Here is a 26,274-nt window from a genome sequence, read left to right on the forward strand (position 1 = left end):
CTAACCGCCCTGGTGTCTGGCTGCGCATAACCAGCAGCCACGCGATTTGCCTCAACCTCCCACCCCGCCATAAACGTCTCCCCCTTACTCTCACAGATATTGTGGAGCACACAGCAAGCAGTAATAACAGTGGGAATATTGGTTTCGCTGAGGTCTAAGCGAGTCAGTAAACTGCGCCAGCGCACCTTTAAACGTCCAAATGCACATTCTACCACCATTCTGCACTTGCTCAGCCTGTAGTTGAACAGCTCCTGACTACTGTCCAGGCTGCCTGTGTATGGCTTCATGAGCCATGGCATTAAGGGGTAGGCTGGGTCCCCAAGGATAACTATAGGCATTTCAACATCCCCAATGGTTATTTTCTGGTCTGGGAATAAAGTCCCTTCCTGCAGCTTTTGAAACAGACCAGAGTTCCTAAAGATGCGAGCGTCATGTACTTTCCCGGCCATCCCATGTTGATGTTAGTGAAACGTCCCTTGTGATCCACCAGAGCTTGCAGCACTATTGAAAAGTACCCCTTGCGGTTTATTACTCGCAGGCTTGGTGCTCCAGTGCCAAGATAGGGATATGGGTTCCGTCTATGGCCCCACCACAGTTAGGGAATCCCATTGCAGCAAAGCCATCCACTATGACCTGCACATTTCCCAGGGTCACTACCCTTGATATCAGCAGATCTTTGACTGCGTGGGCTACTTACATCACAGCAGCCCCCACAGTACATTTGCCCACTCCAAATTGATTCCCAGCTGACCGGTAGCTGTCTGGCGTTGCAAGCTTCCACAGGGCTATTGCCACTCACTTCTCAACTGTGAGGGCTGCTCTCATCTTGGTATTCATGCGCTTCAGGGCAGGGGAAAGCAAGTCACAAAGTTCCATGAAAGTGCCCTTACGCATGCAAAAGTTTCGCAGGCACTGCGAATCGTCCCAGACCTGCAACACTATGCGGTCTCACCAGTCTGTGCTTGTTTCCCGAGCCCAGAATCGGCGTTCCACAGCATGAACCTGCCCCATTAGCACCATGATGCATGCACTGCCAGGGCCCATGCTTTCAGAGAAATCTGTGTCCATGCCCTGATCACTCACGCGACCGCGCTGACGTCGCCTACTCGCCCGGTATCGCTCTGCCAGGTTCTGGTGCTGCATATACTGCTGGATAATGCGTGTGGTGTTTAATGTGCTCCTAATTGCCAAAGTGAGCTGAGCGGCCTCCATGCTTGCCTTGGTATGGCGTCCGCACAGAAAAAAGGCGCGGAACGATTGTCTGCCGTTGCTCTAATGGAGGGAGGGGCGACTGACGACACGGCTTACAGGGTTGGCTTCAGGGAGCTAAAATCAACAAAGGGGGTGGCTTTACATCAAGGAGTATTTCAGGCAGGACTTCACGGAGGGTTCCAATAAGAAATGGTGCACCTAAGTAATTGTTCTTATTGGAACAAGGAGGTTAGTCTGGCCTCTGATTGACACATGGCTAGATTTACCTCGCTGCACCTTCTCTGTGAGTGACTGCAGCGTGACCTAGAGGAATGAGTCCCCTAGACGGGGGAGGGAGGGGAAGCAAATGAGTACAAAACAAATCTGGTCTATTTCTTGTTTTGATACACTCCATCTATCTTTTACATCTTTGCCTGGCAGCAGACAGTACAATACGACTGCTAGCCATCCTCATCTCTTGCCTGCCTGGCAGAAGATGGTACAATAGGACTGCTAGCCATCCTCATCTCTTGCCTGCCTGGCAGAAGATGGTACAATACGACTGCTAGCCACCCTCATCTCTTGCCTGCCTGGCAGAAGATGGTACAATACGACTGCTAGCAATCCATATCGCCTGCCTGCTCACCATAAGATGGTTCAATAGGACTGACTGCAGGACTAAAGAGAATGACCTGGTCAAGTCACTTCTAATGTAGTCCCTGCGCCCATGTCTGCCCACGCGCTCCTGGCCGACGTGGCCAGGAGCACCTTGGACATGACGATGACGGCTACCAGTCCTATTGTACCGTCTGCTGCCACAAGGCAATGGGTTGCTGCTACTGTGTAGCAATGCAGTACCGTGTCTGTCAGCACCCAGGAGACTTACGGTGACGGTTACCTGAGCGGGCTCCATGCTTGCCGTAGTATGGCATCTGCACAGGTAACTCAGGAAAAAAGGCGCGAAACGATTGTCTGCCCTTGCTTTCACGGAGGGAGGGAGGGAACGGGGGCCTGACGATATGTACCCAGAACCACCCGCGACAATGTTTTAGCCCCATCAGGCATTGGGATCTCAACCCAGAATTCCAATGGGCAGCGGAGACTGCGGGAACTGTGGGATAGCTACCCACAATGCAACACTCCAGAAGTCGACTCTAGCCTCGGTCCTGTGGAAGCACTCCGCCGAGTTAATGCACTTAATGCACTTAGAGCATTTTCTGTGGGGACACACACACTCGAATATATAAAACCGATTTCTAAAAAACCGACTTCTGTAAATTCGACCTAATTTCGTAGTGTAGACATACCCTTAAAAGCAAATGTGTCACAGTAATGGTAACACCGTGCAGTTCTATCACACTCAGTCTTCAAAGCACTGTACAGACATGCAATTAAGCCTCATAGCACTCCTGGCTCCCAGGCCTGTCCTCGCGTCGCACCCCATTATTAACAATCTTGCATTAAAAAATATCAGCTCTCAACAATGTTTATTCATTATAGTCCTAACTTTTGTTCCTCCCATGAGGATTTTAACCCTTTAGTTAAGCAAGATTCATTAATGCATCTCAAGTGCTTTGACAATTTAAAGAGCTATATAAATAATACTAAGAAATGGTAGGGTCTAAAATCTCCCAAGAAAAGTCTCGCTCCCAAACTCCCTCCATTAAATTTACCACAAGATTATTTGGTACAAAAATTCTCTCCATCTTTCCCCAATATCATCACAAGCAGTCATATGCAGACACATTATACATACAAACACTCCAGCGCAGACAGGTCCACGTGAGTCAGCCATGGAGCTACAAAAGACAGGAGTGAGGAAACCTCGGGAAAGGAATAACATCTTTGATATTATCCACTCCCAAGATGCACTGCAGGTAGCGCTCAAACCCCATTCCGAAGCCTCCATGAGGGGCCGATCCAAACTGCCGGAGATCTAGATACCTGCAATTTAAATAGTTACATTCACAACATGGTTATGCTCAGATAATGAAAGCGATTCTTTCCATTTAGAATTTTTCCTTCATCTTAATTACTTTGCTTGACCCAGACTCTTGCAACATCAAAAGTATCTGTAGTTAGAAATGGAAGACATCTAATTAGCTCATTTAGTCCTTCCCCCACTGATGCTGAATTTTGCCCTACAGGGATTCTTTAATTTTCCATCCAGTCCCATTTTCAATGTCCTAAATGATGGGGTTGCCAAAATGTGCCCTGGCACACTATTCCGTTGCCTAATAGGGCTTGGCATTAAAGGTATGTCTTCACCGTAGAGTTAACTCGGGCACTTCCTCAGGTGTTGCCCCTTGTTCCCCTCCTCTCCCATCCACACACACAAAACCCTCACATATGGGAGGTAATGTTTTAAACCCAGGCTAGCTGGCCCAGCTCGGAGTACAGGTTAGAGCTTTTGCACAGGCTGTTAACACATCCGCTTTGCAGTGAGGATGCAGGCTAAAACGCTGAAGTGCCGGCAGATGTCTAATGCCTTCCCACAATTCTCCCCTATGTGCCCGGAAGGACAGACAAGTTCTCCCAAAATTCACTAAGAAAGAATCATACAGCAGCTCAGTGTTCTACAGCACAAACAACCCTGGAATATATCCCCAGAAACTGCAGCAACACACACAGACACACACACACACACACACACACAGAGGATACAACAACTTGGGTTTGGGTAGGGCTTTGCAATGTGGCTGCTCACACCTGCACTAGGCTAACCTACACATTCAGACCTGGGCGCTGATCTAGAGCCCATTAAAGTTAATGGAAAGCTCCCACTGCCTTCAATGGGCTTTGGATCAGGCACTTAACCCATTTCTGATGACTGCTATAGGAGCAGCTCTTTCCCTGTCAGCGCATCACCAGTGGTGGTGTTGAGACATTTTCAATACTGCATTGACAAGAGAAAAGGCAGGTTGTGGCAGATGCACGGAAAATTTCCTTTATGCTGGAAAATGCTCCTGGAGGATCTCTTTATTCCACAAGCTGCACGCTGCACATTTTTCACCATGAAAGAGCCACAGACTAGCCCAGCATCCTGCCTCTTGCAGTGGCTCACACATGAAGCTCAAGAGGCAAGCGAACTGCTCCCCCTGCACCTGGCTGATTGCACAATGTAATTCCATGAAGGGAAATATTTTTCCATGACCCCAGCTGGCAATCAGTTTATGCCCTGCAGCTGAAGAGTTGATAGCCTGTGTAACCTTTGAATCTTGCTAAACTATGTACTGCAATAACATCCCAGGGTGGTGAATTCCAGAAGTTTATTATATACCAAGTTCAAAAAGCATTTCCTTTCATCCATTTCAAACATGTATCCTTTTATCTTTGTCACAGGCCCTGTTGCTGTATTACAAGGCACAGCGAAAAGGAGCACCCTCTTCGCTACCATTCACGGTAGGATATATTTCTACCTTTTCTGTCTCCTTTCCAAACAACATAATCCATTCCTTTTAATCCCCTCATTACACTGAAATCTCCTTGCCCTCTGCTGGTTAAAGAAGTGAGCCTGAAAGAACAGAGAAGGAGTACTTGTGGCACCGTAGAGACTAACAAATTTATTTGAGCATAAGCTTTCGTGAGCTACAGCTCACTTCATCGGATGCATTCAGTGAAAAATACAGTGGGGAGATTTATATACATAAAGAACATGAAACAATGGGTGTTACCATACACACTGTAAGGAGAGTGATCAGGTAAGGTGAGCTATTACCAGCAGGAGAGCTGGGGGGGGGGGGGGGGGAACCTCTTGTAGTGATAATCAAGGTGGGCCAATAAACACGGGGAAATAGTCTTTGTGTAATGACCCATCCACTCCCAGTCTCTACTCAAGCCTAAGTTAATTGTATCCAGTTTGCAAATTAATTCCAATTCAGCGGTCTCTCGTTGGAGTCTGTTTTTGAAATATTTTTGTTGAAGAATTGCCACTTTTAGGTCTGTAATCGAGTGACCAGAGAGATTGAAGTGCTCTGCAACTGGTTTTTGAATGTTATAATTCTTGACATCTGATTTGTGTCCATTTATTCTTTTACGTAGAGACTGTCCAGTTTGACCAATGTACATGGCAGAGGGGCATTGCGGGCACATGATGGCATATATCACATTGGTAGATGTGCAGGTGAACGAGCCTCTGATAGTGTGGTTGATGTGATTAGGCCCTATGATGGTGTCCCCGAATAGATATGTGGACACAGTTGGCAACGGGCTTTGTTGCAAGGATAGGTTCCTGGGTTAGTGGTTCTGTTGTGTGGTTGCTGGTGAGTATTTGCTTCAGGTTGGGGGGCTGTCTGTAAGCAAGGACTGGCCCGTCTCCCAAGATCTGTGAGAGTGATGGGTCGTCCTTCAGGATAGGTTGTAGAACCTTGATGATGCGCTGGAGAGGTTTTAGTTGTGGGCTGAAGGTGATGGCTAGTGACGTTCTGTTATTTTCTTTGTTGGGCCTGTCCTGTAGTAGGTGACTTCTGGCTAATCTTCTGGCGCTGTCCATCTGCTGAATTGAAATTAATTTGCAAACTGGATACAATTAACTTAGGCTTGAATAGAGACTGGGAGTAGATGGGTCATTACACAAAGTAAAACTATTTCCCCATGTTTGTCCCCCCTCACCACTGATCCTCAGACGTTCTTGTCAACTGCTGGAAATGGCCCACCTTGATTATCACTACAAAAGGTCCCCCTCCGCCCTCCTGCTGGTAATAGCTCACCTTAAGTGATCACTCTCTCGTTACAGTGTGTATGGTAACACCAATTGTTTCATGTTCTCTATGTATATAAATCTCCCCACTGTATTTTTCAATGAATGCATCTGATGAAGTGAGCTGTAGCTCACAAAAGCTTATGCTCAAATAAATTTGTTAGTCTCTACGGTGCCACAAGTCCTCCTTTTCTTTTTGCGGATACAGACTAACACGGCTGCTACTCTGAAACCTGAAAGAAGAGAGGTGTCTGGGCACCCCACGCACCTGAACATTCAAGGTGGGGAAATGCTTTGTAAAACTGAAAGAAGTGCTAGTGAAATTACAACAATCCCAAAGAAATCTTGCTTTGTTGACTGATCCAACGCTCCACGAGAGACGAGAGCAGAAAGAAAAAGATTTTGCTCACATCTGGGAAGAAACTGATTTTCTTCCCATTGGAAAAGGCCTTGAATCTTTGGGTTGATCAATGCTGACCTCAAACAACCTGAGTTTTGCATCTCAAAGTTCCTCTCGGTTTCCTATGCTGTTCAGGACCCTACAGGGTGAAATAAACGTGCAGGAGGCCAGACTGGATGATCAGAGTGGTGGTTCCCTTCTGGCCTTACGTATTTTAAATTGAATATTTCAGTTAATATCCAGGCTCTGTTGCTACGTACTGATGGTAGGTATAATGTCTGCTTCTGTTCCACACAGGACATGCTGTGTTGGAGAGGCAGTCGGATCAAAACTTAGCTCCATGAACCGAAGACAAAGGCTTGAATCAGCACTCCCTGGAGTCAATGGAAAAATTCCCCTTGACTTCAATCGGCCGGTTCTGACACTGACTTACTGCGTGCAATTATGGGCAGGTCAGTTCCCCATCGATGAAACAAGGAAGACATGATTTTCCCGCCTCAGAGGCGGATTGTGAGTTTAACATTTGCACTGTGGCTCAAAGAGGAGATGGGGCCTATCAATGCTGCTATTACCCATTGGTTGGAAATGCTAGAACAGATGAAACTCACCCACTGCCAGTGAGCACTGCTGTATCTCAGGTCACCTCTGCTGCCCTGCTCTCCACTGTATAATAAAGGAGGGGAGTGGGAGTGAGGAGCCAGTGGGTCGCAAAGATAGAAAGAAGTTAAAATGACATGGCTTTAGATAGAATGGTAATGCCATTAGAAGTAAAAACTTTCCTTCTTCTGTTGCCATAGAGGGTCACCTCTATCCTATTCAGCATATTGATAGAAAGATCATACTTGCCATTGAGGCTCAGAGGAGTATATTACAACATGGAGATGCCCAGCTTGGCTAGCCCTCTTCCAGTCAAAAAAGGAATGAATTCCAATGGGACAGAACAGACTCCATCTCCAAAGAGCAGATCACATGTACCCATCTGTTCTGTCGCTATCCCACTGAGCGAATGCTAGGAAATCCAGATCCCTGGGCAGAGATGCCAATGGGACAAGTGTGAAGCTACTTTCAACATTTATGTCCACGATGAAAGTCAGAATGAGGAAGCGGGTCCAATATCTAGAGAGTATCTGGGCTGCTACGTGCAGTGTGGGTGGGCACGGTACAAGAACTAGCAGCTCGGGGACAAAGTGTCCCTGTTATTATTATGGTAGCGTGTAAAGGCCCCCATTGTGCTAGGCGCTGTACAAACACATAGCGAGAGACAGTCCTTGCCCCAACAAGTTTACAATCTAAACAGGCAAGATAGACAAAGGGTGGGAGGGGAAACAAAGACACGGCAGAGCCAGAAAACTCAGATCTCCTGATTCCCCCCAGAGTCCAGTGTCCTAGAAACTGGACCACTCTGCCCCTCTGATGCTCATACCCAAATCTGATAAACCAGTAGCATTAAAATGAGGTGACCGAGTTCCTTGCAAGTTACAGTGTGAAAGAAAGGACAGTGGAAATAATCTCAATAACTGCACAAACCAATGCTGAACGTCCCTCTCCAATGTCAATCAAAAGGAAAATCTACAACACACACACAATGTATCTAACTGAAAGATCAAGATGGGTTCAGGAACTTTACTGTATTTTCTTATTAAACCCCACTCGTCAGCTGAATAAACGATGGGACTGGGAACACTGTCTGTTTCAGATCACTGATTCTCTCCTTCCACCCTCCTCTCCCAGTGTTACAATGGGTCCATTAGAGGCAAGCCACTCCTTAAATAACACACTGAGGAGCGGCCAGATTGTGATTTCCAAGGTCCCACAATGCTCAGTGGGAGGAAGAGGCAAACAAAGATACTCTGTTCTATGCAGGATCTCAGAAAAGGAGCATTTTAAAGCATTTCCTGTGCAAATGTTAGTCAATATCTTACTTTAAAAATCACATAGAAGTTTCAACTACGCTCCAATGAGCTAGTGTGTCGAATTTGGAGACTAAATTCAATCATTAAAATGTAAAAAAAAGCAAGTTCCGTCCTGCTGGAATTGTCAGTCTCAGTGCAACTGCAACTCGGGGATTCGCCACTGATCCCGCTATAATACTGATGGATAATTAGGAGCGGATACAGCGAAGCAGATCAGCTCAATAACTGCCTGCTCTTTGGGTGGACTTTAGAAATCAGGGGTTAGGAGCACTTTTGTGCACTCCTACCCAGGGATTTCCAGCGCACAAGCCCCTGCGGAATCCAGGTACCAAACCAGAAGCTATCACTCTGCTGAGCTGCAAGTGCTAGGACAGTGTCAATTGCTCCCTATGCTGTGTCCTGAGGGCACATTTTTCCTGATTGGAGGTACGGTTGATGGGAGGGTGGAGTGTGGGGACAGAATAGAAAGTGCCTCCAGAACGTGATGGAAACCCATGCACCAACACAGACAGGCTGTTAACAATGACTCCTTGTGCTTCCCCAAGGAAAGTTAGAAAGATATGGCACAGCCTTCGTGCTAATGTTGATAGCCATTACATAAATAGCCTGCCACAATCTCCCAGCATGGATCTTCATAGAGCTATTGTTTAAAATCCAGCCAACCAGCAGAACCCTATTCATGCACAATCAGGCTGAATGCTGCAGGGCTTAAGGTGACCTCCTGTGGGAAACAGTAAGAGGTTACCCTCCACTCTCCAGACACACTACAGCTGTGTGCAATTAAACTAGGTGCCACATTCCTCAGAAGCACCAGGCACTTCTGAGAGCAGGAGAGCAGCCTAATTGGATCAATCATCTGACATACTGTGACAACTCCTGTGTTCCTGTGATTTGTCTCAATCACCATTCTCAGCTCTATGGGTGCAACGAGTAAGCAAGAGACCGGCTACGGCTATTGAACTTGAGCACCCTCCACGTCCTGAGCCCGTGGCAGCTTTCTGACAACACGTGCTGTGCAGATGAGCTGCTCTCGGCCTGCATTCTTACCTACGGATGTGGAGGATTCTCCCTCACTCGCAATCTTTAAGTCATGACTGGATGTCTCCAAAAGATGTATCTCACACGGACGCTGAAGGGGCTAATATGGGCCCGAGAGGCCAATTAACAGTACCAGGCTGCACCTGGATGAGAAGCCAGCCTTAACTGGGCAGGAGAAAGATGGTTAGTATAAAGAGAGAACGTCTGTAGCAGAAAGGGGCTGACGCCCAGCAGCGGTCATTTTTTCAGACTCAGTTTCAGGCCTTATGGCAATAAGAAAGGGCCTCTCCGAAGGCAGAAGTGATTCAATCAATCAAATTATATTTCCAGTGACAGAGTTAATACCGATGGGGAAACATGTAGCTTAGCCTGAATCCCAGTGCATATTGGGGTAAAGAGGGACTGAAATGGTGGGACAAAGCAGCCAAAAGCACTGTAAGAAATGGAAGGATTGACATAGAAATACCGTGAGTAAATGGGAATTCTAAAGCGTAGTACAGAAAAATTTCAAAGAAGGATGGCAAAATCTTTGGATCAACGAAAAAAGAGGTAGAAGATATTTTGAACTGTGCCCTGGAGTTGAGAACAACAACATATTTCAGGGCTTGAATAGGAAAAATCAAGTGATTTTGTTTAGAGTACTGACTGGTCACTGTGATTTAAACAAAACTCTTTTGAAAAAACAAACAAAGATGGAGTATGTGCATTCTGTAGGGTAAAAGAAACAAACTGATCACCTTTTATGGGTATGTCAGGGCTTTGATAAAAAAAGGGCAAAGCTTTTTGAGGAATTTAAACAACTTAAGGTAACAAAAGTTATATCATGTTACTCAGAAAAATATCAGGGAAATGGGGTCATAGCAGAAAGGCACCTGATGGACACAGGGCAGAGTGAAAGGATATCAGCGGCTGAGTATTTAGCAATTATAGTTGGTGGCTATAGACTATTCAGTTAAGTCTGCTTCACCATGGAGAGAAAGAGGAAAAAAGAGTCTGCAGTACCTCTCTGGGAATAGAGAGGCACTGAGGGGTAAGCCCTGGGATCCCAGCTAGATGATGGGAAGGAAAGCTGGATTGCACGGGAAGGGAACACCCCTAGGCAGCAGGCCCTAAGAGAACGGCAGGTCGGGGTAAGAAATTTGAAAGAGGGGTTAAGCCCTGAAAGAGGGGCACGGCTAGGAAAGCTGGCAATGGAAGAAGGCCCAGACTAAGGGAAAGGGTCAATAGAAGGACCTGCAGGAAGGAGCTGGTACCCTGAGACTGTTCCTGGAGGGAGAGGGCAGCTGGGGAGAAAGAGACTTTCTAAAGCAGGCCTGGGAGAAGACAGGCTCCAGGGCAGAAGTCCTGAGTGTCAGTGGTTTGGGAGGAGCTGAGCCTCCAGAGAAAGCCCTGGGAAGCAGCTCTCTGTGACAGAGTGAGGAGGAACTCTGCAGAGCCGGGGGTGTACTGACTACTGATTTGGGGAAGCATAGAAGAGTTTTTGTCCCTTTGAGCTGGGACATAATTACCCCGGAAGGGGCAGACTAAATCATGACCCGGCTGAAGGGTGGAATGATGGGGAAAGAGACTACTGCAGCATTGGGGCGACAATCGGGGGGCAGCACTCAGTGAGCAGAGAGCCACTGTGCCATGCCTGGCCACTAGGAGGTGCTCCTGCGGTGAGTGAACTCCTCCACAATATGCCATAGTTCCAAAAGAATTTACGGACTTGACACCAAAATTACTGGGTGAAATTCTATGTCTTGTGCTAAGCAGTAAGTCGGACTAGCTCATCATCATGATCCTTCTGGCCTACAAATCCATGAAAGATGGGAAGAAGTTTCATTTGCCCTGCCTACACATTGCTGACGTAGAGGCTTGTGGTACCTTGTGCTGTGCTATTCCCAAGCAATTTCAGGATGCAGGAGGGAATCCTGCATTCATTACAGCTTCTTAATCCAAGTTATCAGTTTAAAAAGCATTCTTCTCCCTAATGGCTATTCTAGCTACCCATGTACTTTTTTATAAACTCTCCGACGTTTGAAACACTTTGCAACATTACTCCTCTACCACATAATTAACAGATACATCCTAAGCATTATTACGATAATACAAATAATTCATAATTTTTCAAAAGGGACACAGTCTGGACAGTCACTTTAATAGGAGAAAAGTCAGGGAGCCCGTTTTTCCCTTCTTAAATTCAAGGACTGTTCTATTCTATTTCTTTAGGTGGACAACTGTAATTACTTCAACTACTACCCTGCCAATTGCAAGTGGAGTTTTTCATGTGGCCACTAAAGATCAAAAATAGCTTGTGGTTTTTGTGCCCTATTTATCTCATACAACAGCACCTGGGATTTTTCAGTAACGTTCTGGGTTTTTTGCATACAGTTTAAGGATTTCAAATTAAAAATTGTTGATGAGCAGCAAGTTAATCCATTTTGTGCAATAATGAAAGGTATGAAAGAGTCAACTCTGGCTGCAACTAAACAAGTCGGAGGATAAACTTTAAGTAACATAAGGTTAAACTCTGTTCAGGTGAGATGGCCATTTCATTGTTACTGGTTGCAGCTCACTGAGGGCCTCAACGAAAAAGCTTCTTCCGTAACAGTAGTAAGAGAACAGATACTGTTTGTAGACCAAGCTATAGACTTACCATTGGTAGGCATCTGCAAGTCCTAATCTGTGGAATAAACAAACTCTTGTCAATAAATCAGCAGAGCAGATCCGTATCAGCTGTGTGATCTGTTAACAATTTGGTGCATGGAAATACACAGAGAAAGAAAAGGGAAGATATTACTAATTAATAGGGCTGTCAAGTGATTAAAAAAATTAATTGCGATTAATCATGCTGTTAAATAACAATAGAATACCATTTACTTCAAATATTTTTGGATGTTTACTACATTTTCAAACGTATTAATTTCAATTACAGCACAGAATACAAAGTGTACAGTGCTCAGTTTATTTATTACAAATATTTGCACTGTAAAAAACAAAACAATTGTATTTTGCAATTCACCTCATACAAGTACTGTAGTGCAATCTCTTTATCATGAAAGTTGAACTTACAAATGTAGAATTATGTAAAAAAATAAAACCACCTGCATTCAAAAATAAAACAACGTAAAACTTCAGAGCCTGCAAGGCCACTCAGTCCTACTTCTTGTTCAGCCAATCACTAAGACAAACAAGGTTGGTTACAATTTATAGGAGTTAATGCTGCCTGCTTCTCATTTACAATGTCACCTGAAAGTGAGAACAGGCATTCGCATGGCCCTGTTCATAGATTCATAGATATTTAGGTCAGAAGGGACCATTATGATCATCTAGTCTAACCTCCTGCACAACGCAGGCCACAGAATTTCACCCACCCACTCCTGCGAAAAACCTCTCACCTATATCTGTGCTATTGAAGTCCTCAAATCGTAGTTTAAAGACTTCAAGGAGCAGAGAATCCTCCAGCAAGTGACCCGTGCCCCATGCTACAGAGGAAGGTGAAAAACCTCCACGGCCTCTTCCAATCTGCCCTGGAGGAAAATTCCTTCCCGACCCCAAATATGGCGATCAGCTAAACCCTGAGCATATGGGCAAGATTCATCAGCCAGATACTACAGAAAATTCTTTCCTTGGTAACTCAGATCCCACCCCATCTAATAGTCCATCATAGGCCACTGGGCCTATTTACCATTAATATTTAATTACCAAAACCATGTTATCCCATCATACCATCTCCTCCATAAACTTATCGAGTTTAATCTTAAAGCCAGATAGATCTTTTGCCCCCACTGCTTCCCTTGGAAGGCTATTCCAAAACTTCACTCCTCTGACGGTTAGAAACCTTCGTCTAATTTCTACTCTAAATTTCCTGGTGGCCAGTTTATATCCATTTGTTTTTGTGTCCACATTGGTACTGAGCTTAAATAATTCCTCGCCCTCTCCGGTATTTATCCCTCTGATATATTTATAGAGAGCAACCATATCTCCCTTCAACCTTCTTTTAGTTAGGCTAAACAAGCCAAGCTCCTTGAGTCTCCTTTCATAAGACAAGTTTTCCATTCCTCGGATCATCCTAGTAGCCCTTCTCTGTACCTGTTCCAGTTTGAATTCATCCTTCTTAAACATGGGAGACCAGAACTGCACACAGTATTCCAGGTGAGGTCTCACCAGTGCCTTGTATAACGGTACTAAAACCTCCTTATCCCTACTGGAAATACCTCTCCTGATGCATCCCAAGACCGCATTAGCTTTTTTCATGGCCATATCACATTGGCAGCTCATAGTCATCCTATGATCAACCAATACTCCAAGGTCCTTCTCCTCCTCCGTTACTTCTAATTGATGCGTCCCTAGCTTATAACTAAAATTCTTGTTATTAATCCCTAAATGCATGACCTTATACTTCTCACTACTAAATTTCATCCTGTTACTATTACTCCAGTTTACAAGATCATCCAAATCCTCCTGTAGGGTATCCCTGTCCTTCTCTAAATTGGCAATACCTCCCAGCTTTGTATCATCCGCAAACTTTATTAGCACACTCCCACTTTTTGTGCCGAGGTCAGTAATAAAAAGATTAAATAAGATTGGTCCCAAAACCGATCCTTGAGGAACTCCCCTGGTAACCTCCCTCCAGCCTGACAGTTCACCTTTCAGTAGGACCCATTGTAGTCTCTCCTTTAACCAATTCCTTATCCACCTTTCAATTTTCCTATTAATCCCCATCTTATCCAATTTAACTAATAAGTCCCATGTGGCACGGTATCAAATGCCTTACTGAAATCTAGGTAAATTAGATCCACTGCGTTTCCTTTGTCTAAAAAACCTGTTACTTTCTCAAAGAAGGAGATCAGGGTGGTTTGGCACGATCTACCTTTTGTAAAACCATGTTGTATTTTGTCCCATTTACCATTGACTTCAATGTCCTTAACTACCTTCTCCTTCAAAATTTTTTCCAAGACCTTGCATACTACAGATGTCAAACTAACAGGCCTATAATTACCCGGATCACTTTTTTTCCCTTTCTTAAAAATAGGAACTATGTTAGCAATTCTCCAATCATACGGTACAACCCCTGAGTTTACAGATTCATTAAAAATTCTTGCTAATGGGCTTGTAATTTCATGGGCCAATTCCTTTAATATTCTTGGATGAAGATTATCTGGGCCCCCTGATTTAGTCCCATTAAGCTGTTTGAGTTTCACTTCTACCTCAGATGTGGTAACATCTACCTCCATATCCTCATTCCCATTTGTCATGCTACCATTATCCCTAAGATCCTCTTTAGTCTTATTAAAGACTGAAGCAAAGTATTTGTTTAGATATTGGGCCATGCCTAGATTATCCTTGACCTCCACTCCATCCTCAGTGTTTAGCGGTCCCACTTCTTCTTTCTTTGTTTTCTTCTTATTTATATGGCTATAGAACCTTTTACTATTGGTTTTAATTCCCTTTGCAAGGTCCAACTCTACTTGACTTTTAGCTTGTCTCACTTTATCCCTACATGTTCTGACCTCAATAAGGTAGCTTTCCTTGCTGATCCCTCCCTTCTTCCACTCCCTGTATGCTTTCTGCTTTTTCTTCTGTTGTAGCTGGTGTTGCAAGATATTTAGTTACCAGGTGTGCTAAAGATTCATATGTCCCTTCATGTTTCAACCACCATTCCAGAGGACATGCTTCCATGCTGATGACAGGTTCTGCTTGATAATGATCCAATGCAGTGCGGACTGACACATGTTCATTTTCATCATCTGAATCAGATGCCACCAGATTTTCTTTTTTGGTGGTTTGGGTTCTGTAGTTTCTGCATCAATGTTTTGCTCTTTTTAGACTACTAAAAGCATGCTCCACATCTTGCCTCTCTCAGATTTTGGATGGCACTTCAGATTCTTAAAGCTTGAGTCGAGTGCTGTAGCTATTTTTAGAAATCTCACATCGGTACTTCCTTTGCGTTTTGTCAAACCTGCTGTGAAAGTGTTCTTAAAATGAACATGTGCTGGGTCATCATCTGAGACTGCTATGACATGAAATATATGGCAGAATGCAGGTAAAACAGAGCAGGAGACATACAATTCTCCCCACAAGGAGTACAGTCACAAATTTAATTGACAATTTTTTTTTTTTTTTTAACGAGCATCATCAGCATGGAAGCATGTCCTCTGGAATGGTGGCCAAAGTACGGAAGAGGCATACGAATGTTTAGCATATCTGGCATTTAAATACCTTGCAATGCGGGCTACAACAGTGCCATGCAACGCCAGTTTTCACTTTTAGGTGACATTGTAAATAAGAAGCAGGCAGCAGTATCTCCCATCAATGTAAACAAACTTGTTTGTCTTAGCGATTAGCAGAATAAGAAGTAGGACTGAGTGGACTTGTAGGCTCTGAAGTTTTACACTGTTTTGTTTTTGAGTGCAGTTATGTAACCAAAAAAAAAAAAAATCTGTATTTCTAAGTTACACTTTCAAGACAAAGAGATTGCATTTCTGAACTTGTATGAGCTGAACTGAAAAATACTATTTCTTTTGTTTATCATTTTTACAGTGCAAATATTTGTAATAAAAAATAATATAAAGTGAGCACTGTGCACTTTGTATTCTGTGTTGTAACTGAAATCAATATTGAAAATGTAGAAAAATACCCAAAAATATTTAATAAATTTCAATTAGTATTCTATTGTTATAAGTGCGATTAATTGTGATAAATTTTTTTAATCGCGATTCATTTTTTTTGAGTTAATCGCGAGAATTAACTGGGATTAATTGACAGCCCTACTAATTAATACAAAAAGGGGAAGAGAGGAAAGAAGCATAATCAATAGCAGAGGTTTCTGAAATACAAAAAAAGTAGTACTTTTTTGGTGGTGTTGAACAATGCTCTTCTTAAATGTATTGTACCAATTCTAATGCAGTAAGGTCCCAATCCTGCAAAGACTTGCGCACACGCTTAACTTTACACATATGAATCGTCCTATTGACTTCAATTGGGATACTCAAGTGAATGAAGTTAAGCATGCGTGCAAGTCTTTGCAGGATCGGGGCCATAGTTTCTTTATACAGTTGTATTATAAAATCCAACTCTCTCTTAGTTACAATAGCTCTTCAAGGCTAAACATGAGTTAAGACCAATGAAAATTCCTTTACTCAGCAGATCAAGTCAGCAGATCTGACCCTGAATACTCAAAAGGAAGAGATCCCAGAGTAAGAAGATGCCGTTTTCACATAGCTGCTGGACTTTAAGCCCATTGAAGTTATACATTTCATTGATTTATACACCTCTGTTGTTTGGGCTCTTACTCCTCAGCATTCCAAATTAAACAGTTCTGGTTTTAATCTCTCCCCACCCAGATCCTGTACCTCTACAGAATGTCAGTGCCCTTCTTTGGTTCATTATGCTGAAGTAGGCTTCACTCTACTTCATTAACTAGACATGTTTCAGCTGAATAGGTGACTGCTCTAAGTACTAAATGCATTTGCCAAATGTAACTAATGTTACACTGGGATTTCCAAAATCCTCCAAAAATGCCTCCTGTATGTGACTGGCCCAAAGGGGCAGGGCTGAACTCTGAAGGATCCATTGAAAATGGAGATTGGATCTGAGTTTAACCCCGTGAAGAGGATTTCCCCCCTGCAGAATCACAGGACTGCACCCTCAATGCCAGCTTTGATAATTGGAGACAGTGCTGCTTCCCGATGACTTCAAAGCACCTTGAAATCACACAGACTGCTACAGGCCAGGGGAGTAGGGTGGGGTGGGGTGGAGTCAAAGAGCAGAGATCTGGGACAAATTAACATGGGTTCCACTTCCTAATTAACTTATCAACATCTCTTAGCACAGAACAACACTTTCTGAAATGACAGCACTGAGGTTGCATCTACATTAGCAAAGCTCACTGTATTAGCTGTAATTCACTGCAGCGTGGTTCCTTAGGGTTAGACAACACTGTGGCCACGTCTACACTACCCGCCGGATCGGCAGGTAGTGATCAATCTATCGGGGATCGATTTATCGCGTCTAGTGTAGATGTGATAAATCGATCCCCGATCGCTCTGCTGTCGACTCTGGAACTCCACCAGAGCGAGAGGCGGAAGCGGAGTTGACGGGGGAGAGGCAGCCGTCAATCCCGCGCCGTGAGGACGCGAAGTAAGTGATTCTAAGTCGATCTAAGATACGTCGACTTCAGCTACGCTATTCTCGTAGCTGAAGCTACGTATCTTAGATTGATCCCCCCCCGCAGTGTAGACCAGGCCGTAGTCAAAGAGACCCAAGCCCCATCTACACTACAGCTTCCACCTTTGCTACCACTGGTGGCGAATTACCATGTTGGTGAGTGGGGACAAGTCCTAAGGAGGGAGTCCATGTGCCAGACACAATTACTAGAGCTGTCGATTACTCGTAGTTAACTCGTGAAATTAACTCAAAAAAATTAATTGCGACTAAAAAAATTAATCATGATTAATCGCGATTTTAATTACACTGTTAAACAATAGAATACCAATTGAAATTTATTAAATATTTTGGATGTTTTTCTACATTTTCACATATACTGCATTGTAATTGAAATCAAAATGTATATTATTTTTGTTTATCGTTTTTACAGTGCAATATTTGTAAACAAAAGATATAGTATTTTTCAATTCACCTCATACAAGTACTGCAGTGCAATTTCTTCGTTGTGAAAGTGCAACTTACAAATGTAGATTTTTTTTTTGTTACATCACTGCACTCAAAAACAGAACAGCGTAAAACTACAGAACCTACAAGTCCACTCAGTCCTACTTCTTGTTTAGCCAGTCGCTAAGACAAACAAGTTTGTTTACATTTACAGGAGATAATGCTGCCCGCTTCTTATTTACAATGTCACCAGAAAGTGAGAACAGGCATTTGCATGGCACTTTTGTAGCTGGCTTTGCAAGGTATTTACGTGCCAGATATGCTAAACATTCGTATGCCCCTTCATGCTTCAGCCCCCATTCCAGAGGACATGCTTCCATACTGATGCCACTTGTTAAAAAAATTATGCATTAATTAAATTTGTGACTGAACTCCTTGGTGGAGAAGTGTATGTCCCCTGCTCTGTTTTACCCGCATTCTTGCCATATAGTTCATGTTATAGCAGTCTCGGATTATGACCCGGCACATGTGGTTCATTTTAAGAACACTTTCACTGCAGATTTCACAAAATGCAAAGAAGGTACTAACGTGAGATTTCTAAAGATAGCTACAGCACTCGACCCAAGGTTTAAGAACTGAAGTGCCTTCCAAAATCTGAAAGGGATGCTTTCAGAAGTCTTAAAAGAGCAACACTCCGATGCGGAAACTACAGATCCCGAACCACCAGAAAAGAAAATCAATCTTCTGCTAGTGGCAGCTGACTCAGATAATGAAAAGGAACATGCATCGGTCCACACTGCTTTGGACTGTTATCAAATAGAACCCGTCATCAGCAGGGACGCATGTCCCCTGGAATCGTGGTTGAAGCATGAAGGGACATATGAACCTTTAGCGCATTTGGCATGTAAATATCTTGCGATGCCGGCTGCAACAGTGCCATGAGAATGTCTGTTCTCACTTTCAGGTAACATTGTAAACAAGAAGCGGGCAGCATTCTCCCCTGCAAATGTAAATAAGCCTGTTTGTCTGAGCGATTGGCTGAACAAGAAGTAAGACTGAGTGGACTTGCAGGCTCTAAAATTTTACATTGTTTTATTTTTGAATGCAGGTTTTTTTGTACACAATTCTAAATTTGTAAGTTCAGCTTTCATGGTACAGAGATTGCACTACAGTACTTGTATTGGGGGGGAATTGAAAAATACTATTTCTTTTGGGGTTTTTTTTAGAGTGCAAATACTTGTAATCAAAAATAAATATTAGGTGAGCACTACACTTTGTATTCTGTGTTGTAACTGAAATCAATATATTTGAAAAGGTAGAAAACATCCAAAAATATTTAAATAAATGGTATTCTATTCCTGTTTAACAGTGCGATTAATCACTTGACGGCCCTAACGGTTACAGATCGCTTCCTCGGAGCCCGTGTGATAGGAGAGGTTCTTTTGGAGTAGCATGCAACATTCTTCTGTGGTGAGATGATACAAAGAGGCACTTTGCATGTTTACCCCAGGAGCAAATCATCATTTGGGGATACAGCCATATTTTGCTTAATAGATAAACAGCTGATTAACAGATACTTCAAAGCCAATAAACATAATGGAACATTTACTGTCTGCACATCTACTCCTTCTCCCACCAAACTCCAGTGGCCTCTGACACTCTCCCTCGCCAGACTGTTCTTCCCCTACTGCTGGTAATCAGCCATAAGTTTTCGCCATACCTCGCTAAGCGTGATTGCAGAAAATGCGGTCGCTCCTCTCTCAGGCTGCCGCCACATAACTCCCCTATTCCTGGTACCAGAAGATCAACAGCTGCCACCTTGGGGGAAAAAGAACCATAAACTGAGCCATGCCATTTACCTGTGCAGTCCAACAGTAATCCTAGGGCTGCTAGGAGGAGAAATTCATTCCTGTTTGTGAGGGGCTCCGATACTATGGAGGTGGACCCTGTGCAAGTACCTAGACAGTGATCTAATCTATTGGCAGCTGTACATCGTAGTGACTAGCACAAGATAACAGATGGCATAGCTTATATGGTGTACAACAGATCAGGAATCCTAGGGTACGTCTACCCTGGAGCTATGGTGTAATTTCCAGATCAAGACCACATAGCCGCACTAATTCTAATCAAGCTAGCGTGCTAAAAAATAAAAGGGTAGCTATGGCGGTGCAAGCAGCTAGCAACCCTGAGTACAATCCTGTCTGAAACCATGTGGTCGAGGTGGCTACACGTCTATGTATGCTAACTTGATCAAAGCCAGAGAGGGTATGTCTCCTCGAGCTGGAAGTTACACCTTCCACAGGAGACATATTCTGGCTGGTCATCGGATGCAGGGATTGAACCCAGAACCTCTGGATAGAAAAGCAGGAGCCTCTACTGCCTGAGCTAAAAAACCCAGCTGTGTGAGTCAAAGACTGTAGCAGACTCATGAACTCCTGTTACTAGAGGGGGACAAAGAAGCACACTGGGGAAACATGGGCTTCTACAGGGGTCCTCGCAGACCCTTTCCCAAATGCTGCTCCCTCTTGTCAGGTGGGGAGGGCTCTCCCATCCAGTCACTACAACTGCGACTCAAGCTTCCTCTGTTGAGTCTAGGATACCACTTATGTAAATATACACACACTCCAGAAGAGCTTCTCCAGCCATGATTGTTTATAGCAGCAGCAAATGTTTCATTTCGTTACCTCGGACTTGCAGAATGCATGCTGCAGAGGGGCAGGGTCACTAAATGCAGCAGCCATCTGCCAGTGAGGGTAAAAAATACCAGACTGATACCAAAATCAAATCGAAGTAGGCCCCTTTCATTCTGAAATAAAAGTGTCCACACCGAAATAACAAACAGTGTGAAATGAAACAGATTCATTTATTTTGGGGTAAGTCTGTGTGTGGCCAAGCCCCAAGGGGTACGAAGAACCCAAGAGCAAGCTGTGGGGAGGCAGGCAAACGCAATTATGCCTCGACTGTCCAACGCACACAGGAATTCCTCCAGACGGAGTGCCTGGAGTCACACAGCACAGGGACCCCATGCTCAAAGCAGAACCCAGAAGGAGTTTATTTCCTGTCCCCATCTGCTGGTAGGAGGATAAAATACTCACAGACTGGACTGGGAAGGCAGGAGAACAATGCCAATGAATATTATGGGCACTGGTTGTCATTAAAGAGACTCCTCTTAAAAAAACTTGCTACCTTATTTTATGTTTGAACTTCCCTTAAAAAGAAACTGACTACAACAAACCTAACTGGCTGCCTTCCAAAGACCTAGGCTGTCCATTCTTCTCTTGACTGACTGGATTCTCTCCTGCTTTGGATCTCTCTCTAAAGGAAGGAAAGGATCTGGACTGGGGCTTAACTGTTGCAATTGATTGATGTATCTTATCTCCTGCTTCCTGACTGGAGACCAGAATAATGATCATCTATTGCTAGGTAGGATGAGGGAGGACAGGGCGTGTGACCAAAAAGTATGGAGATGCACACACACGGACTTACTGTGTGTTGAGGTCCATCTTCATTGTCCCGCATGTAGAAAGGTTTGAGATCATATGGGTAATTAACTATAAACACAGGAACCTCGCCGCAGTGCTTCACCAGGTATTTCTCATGTTCAGTTTGGAGATCGCTGCCCCACTGTAAAGACAACAACATGGAGAGCAAGGGAAGTTGGACCCTGCGTAGTGCAGTGCGTACACTTTAGAAGACACAGTAAGACCCCATACAGTGGAGATGCACCATTTTCAAAGGCTGGATACTAGGAAGGGCCCCGCCTCTCACAGGGTCTGTCTGACCTCCTGCATAACATGGGCCAGAGACTCCCACCCAGGAATCCCTGCATCTCTCCCAATAACTTGTGCTTGAAGTAGAGCAGATTGTTATGTTGTCTAAGTGAACAGACAATCTGGACAAAGGTTCCACCTGCCCCCAACAAACCAGGTCAATTTTTAGCAACCAGCTAAAGTGAATTTATCTAACCACTGCTTGTACCCATCCTGTTCCCTGTCTCTTCCCTCCCTTCCCAGATGCGCTCTGGTGCATGCCACACCATCTCTGCAGCCTCTCGCTTAGGAAAACCAATGCCCCCTGGAAGAGACCATCAGGTGTATCCGCATCCATTGTGGGAAGAGTGTGAGCCATGAATGATTTGTTGCAGGGGAACTGCTAGTGTAACTGACAGCTGCATCCGGATAGAGGATTTACAACTCTGTATTCATTTATTCGTACAAAAAGGGGCTCAGAGTTTATCTGTTGATCTTAGGCTATCTGCGCTGAAGGTGGGCCCAGCCAGACTTATCCTCAAAGCAGTGGACTGAGGACTGTTAAGACTAATGACTATGTATGCGAGATTAGAAGTAGGTGCTCAAGTGAGGACTTTGCCTACTGTGGCATCTGTTAGAAGCAGGGATGAAGTAGGAGTTTTAGGAACACTGTAATTTGTAAACTGCTTTCTCCTTGGCTACAGTAGTCTTTTAGAAGAACAAAGGACTCCCTTTACCTATCTCCGCAATACAGTGTTTTGACTCAGTTTTACTTCATTATTCCTAGTTAAACCCTTGGTATGACCTAAATTCCTCTCGCCTATTAGGTGTTCCTGAAGTATACACAATGCACTAGGCACTGTCCATGCACACAGGCAGGGACAGCTCCTTCTGCAAAGGGCTTACAATCTAATGGTATTGTGCCACTTCTCTTAAGCCATTGCTTAGCTTCACTATGCACACTTCACTCTTGCAACAACTTGTTTCCTAAATTATTCCATGCTTCATCTTCTAAGCTACTGTGGTTACACTGGATTATGGCTGGTTTGCAACCGTGCAACAACACAAAAGGACTAACGTACTGAGTGAACTAACAACTCTGTTGCAACATAAGAAAGAGAAGTGAGGCTTCCCCAGGATTTAGAAATGGAGAGCATTGTGCAGATCCACACCACAGAAGCAGGAACCAGGCATTGGCTCTCTCACAGCCAGGGTACCCACTGACCTTTGGTTGGAAAGTGAACATCTGAGGAGCTCGCTTTAAAATTTCCACTGCTTCAGTATAGGAAATTCTGTAAAAGAAAAAAACTAAGCATTTGACATTGCAAATGTGAGTACCAAGAGGGCCCCTTCCTAAGTATTGCACTGGAAAACGAAAGGGACAGTGCAGCCATGCCACCTTGGGTTGTGATCTCAGATTTCTCAAGCTAAGCAAGGTCAACTCTTATGTACCTTGGATGGAAACCTCTTTCCTAAAGGAACCCTAGAATATCAAAGGAAGAGCTCCTGGTAACTTAGTAGATGGCAGGTTTCTCACTGAGTCAGTCACTGAACCTAGGTCCCAGCTTGGTGCTGCTTATTGCTTTACCACACATGATGCCTTAACAATGAGCACCTGGAGAGATCAAAGATTACATGATACTCTTCTCAAGAGGTGGTGGTGGGGGCTTAGTCCCAGTGGCCCAGGCAAATTCCAGTTTGGAGGATTATGTTCTGCTTGCCTTCATTTCATATGATGCTTCTTTTATATTGTTACGACACACTGTTAAACAGACTTCATGTTCCACCCTAGAGGTGGCTGCATATCATCTAGGAGTGAAGTGATTCCGTTAGAATCTAGTTTGTATAAGGGGCTCTTCAGGATGAAAGGAACTCCCATCAGCATAGCATCAAACATGTGCTCCACATAGTACTCTACAAGAGGACAGATCATGCCATGAAGCGCTTCCATTAATAGAAGGGTTACGATTGTCACAATGTAAAATGCCAGACTTATTTTCATCAACATGTCCATGTCCTCAAAAAGGCAATTCTGGCACCAGATTCTCCACCACTGTAAATCAATAGAGCAACTGGCAGAGAAAATTGGGATAACAGAATGGAGAATCTGTCCCAGTGTCTCCTTTGCAACCTGCAAAATGTGACTGGAAATCAAAACCAAACCAAGCAGGCTGCGTGATGGATTTTCCACATACTAGGCTGTAACAACATAAACAAGCCATCACTGGGAAAACTAAATTAGCCTGGTAACAATAATCAAATCTCTGTGTATCACTGGCTAAATCCAGTTCTAGACCAAGCTCCCTAAGGAAGATCCACAAGGATTCAATAACACATTAAAGCTTTCTGAAACAAACAGTCAGTGAGGAATACGCTGTTCCATGTGCTTGGGTTATGTGATTCCACAATAACTTGGCTGGAATTTCACCTACTTTTGCTACCAGAAGCCTTTTGAAGTGGCCCATAGCTCAAATGTGACTCATGTTCTCAGACACACACACACACACACACATATTGCACTTCTCAGCAATGTTTTGTGGTGCTTGTGCAGATGAAAAATAACAACATTGAAAGTTATAGATCACAAATCCATTGTCATCAAGCATGGATGTGGCAGGCTAGCTTAAGTGCAACACCCGGTAGAGTTGTGGTCGGGTGGCCTGGTATGGCTTGGCAGAATGAATGGACAGCCACCAGAAGTCAAGGGCTCAGATGAGAGTGAAGCAAAAAGGAGATGCTTGGAGGCCCAGAATGGGGACTGAAGTCCTCTCTTAACTAAAAGCAGTCAAGGGCTATAGAGCTAATAGAGGTCAGCAGGGATTTCGAGGAAAGAGGAGCATCTCACCGCCTAAAGGGGCATGGCTGCAGCCTATGAACTACTATGTATTTTGCAGTAGCACCCAGAGTGGGGGTAAGCACTGCACAGCCATACACCCCATCAGGAAGACAGTCCCTGTGCCAAAGCGTCTGGGAAGACAAAAACAAAGGGGAGGAGAAACAGATGCAACACACAAGCAAAGTGGTCAGGGAGACAGTAACCATTCCTGGGGCAAACAGAACAGCTTAAATACAGGTAGGGAATTGTGATTAGTGCCTTTAAAAGACATTGTGCAGAATAGTCAGTGGCATGACAAGAGGATGGGGGAAAATAACCATCGAGGAGCTCGACCAACAGCAGCATATCGTATGTCAGCAATCAAAAATAGTACTCACATTATGAATTTGTTCTTCAGCATCTGTTCTAACCTGCCCTTGGTTAAAACAAAAGACAAAAAAAAATGTAAACCTACTCTTAATGGGTAACACAAGAGAACTCTGCTAAATTCAGGCCTACACACTACCAAGAGTGTTTGCAAGATATAGGAGGATTGCAGTTTTTCTCTCATGTTTATTACCTTTTGGGCAGGAGATACATATTTATGAAAAAGCTCAACATCTTGAGGACATTTGGAGAGCACGATGCTTGTTGCGGTCTTGAAAAGATCCTCCATAACCTAACAGGGAAAACACAGAAGAGCATGAAAACTGAGACCACCTATATGTCCTAGGCTAGACATAAAACGTGTCACATGCAGACCAAGAGTATCTTTGTCCCCCTCTAGTGGCTGGACTACATAAGAGCCTATCAGTTTGTTCCTGCTTCCAACTAAAGCTTAATCTTTTAGCTCAAGGGGCTGAGGCGTGGGCTTTGAGAGCTGCTCTCTTCTGATGACCTGATATTCTTAAGGTTTTGGCAATGAAAGATATGTATTTAAAACACTCAAACAGCAACCCAGGTCAGCAGCAAAGAAAAGTTGTTACCGCCTGTATTTGTTGGTTTTGGGCCAGTTCATAAGGGGTGTTTTGCCCTTTAATGAACAGTTCTTTTCCTGCTTTGTTATTATAATTTGTAATATGGTAGCATTTTGAGGACCCATCCAAGATCAGGACCCCACTGTGCAAGGCACTGTACAATCATAGAGTAAGAGACAGTTTTGGCCCTGAAGAGCTTACAAGCCAAACAGACAGAGGGTGGGAGAAAGAAAAACATTATTCCAATTTTTACAGACAAGGAGGTGCACAGAGAGACTAAGAGACATCTCCACAAAGGTATTTCAATGGGAGCTAGGTGCCCAAATACCTTTCAGGAACTAGGCTGAAGAGCCTTGCCCAGCATGACACAGGGAGTCTGTGGTAGAGTTGCGAACTGAACTCAGAGCTCCTGAGTCCCAGCCCAGTGCACCAACCACAAGCATATCCTTCCTTTGGAATTTTGCTCTTCTGTGGCACATGTAGAGGAGAATGTGACACCAATGGGGTGTGAACATTTGCTAAGCCTCCTGCTTTCTTTCCAACTCACGGCAGTGTCCCAACTCCGCAGGCCTGTGTCAGGGATAGAATGGTGCAGTCGGGCCGCAGCTCAGCTGAAGCAGGGACTAAAGCTTAGCACCTCCCAATAAAAGGGAGGTTTTAACACGTTCTGAGGCATTCTCTCAGATCGCAAGTGGTGACTGTGCCCTCAGTAGCAGAGTCCTGAATCTACTATTTACTCCAGGTTACTAGTAGCCATTGGCTAGCCCAACAGCGACTAACTGAACATTTGAGGTGCAGCAATTCCCGGTCAGTAGAACCTGAGGCAGCAAGGGCTTCTGGGACATACACAGCCTTGCTGCAGAGCTGAGGCGTGTGTGGTTTACACAGGTGTTTCAG

The 26,274-nt window shown here is 44.2% G+C and overlaps 1 protein-coding gene across 6 annotated transcripts in view; it reads right to left on the reverse strand.

The window, feature by feature from the left end:
* Positions 1 to 26,274, reverse strand: part of NARS2 (asparaginyl-tRNA synthetase 2, mitochondrial) — an 86,840-nt gene that overhangs the window by 9,229 nt on the left and 51,337 nt on the right. For 4 of the 6 annotated variants that reach the window (XM_074955632.1, XM_074955614.1, XM_074955624.1 and 1 more), the window contains exons 8-14: positions 24,981 to 25,079; positions 24,799 to 24,836; positions 22,811 to 22,877; positions 21,323 to 21,460; positions 19,557 to 19,654; positions 11,880 to 11,906; positions 2,906 to 3,135 (exon numbers count right to left, since the gene is read on the reverse strand). In XM_074955632.1, the coding sequence (XP_074811733.1) occupies positions 2,991 to 3,135; positions 11,880 to 11,906; positions 19,557 to 19,654; positions 21,323 to 21,460; positions 22,811 to 22,877; positions 24,799 to 24,836; positions 24,981 to 25,079 (612 nt within the window). In that variant the 3' untranslated portion in view covers positions 2,906 to 2,990. Of the gene's footprint in view, positions 1 to 2,905; positions 3,136 to 11,879; positions 11,907 to 19,556; positions 19,655 to 21,322; positions 21,461 to 22,810; positions 22,878 to 24,798; positions 24,837 to 24,980; positions 25,080 to 26,274 lie in introns of those variants that run through there. The other 2 variants (XM_074955607.1, XM_074955640.1) reach the window with 2 other exon arrangements.

This window comes from Natator depressus, chromosome 1, assembly GCF_965152275.1.
Source record: "Natator depressus isolate rNatDep1 chromosome 1, rNatDep2.hap1, whole genome shotgun sequence".
NCBI classification, from domain to species: Eukaryota; Metazoa; Chordata; order Testudines; family Cheloniidae; genus Natator; species Natator depressus.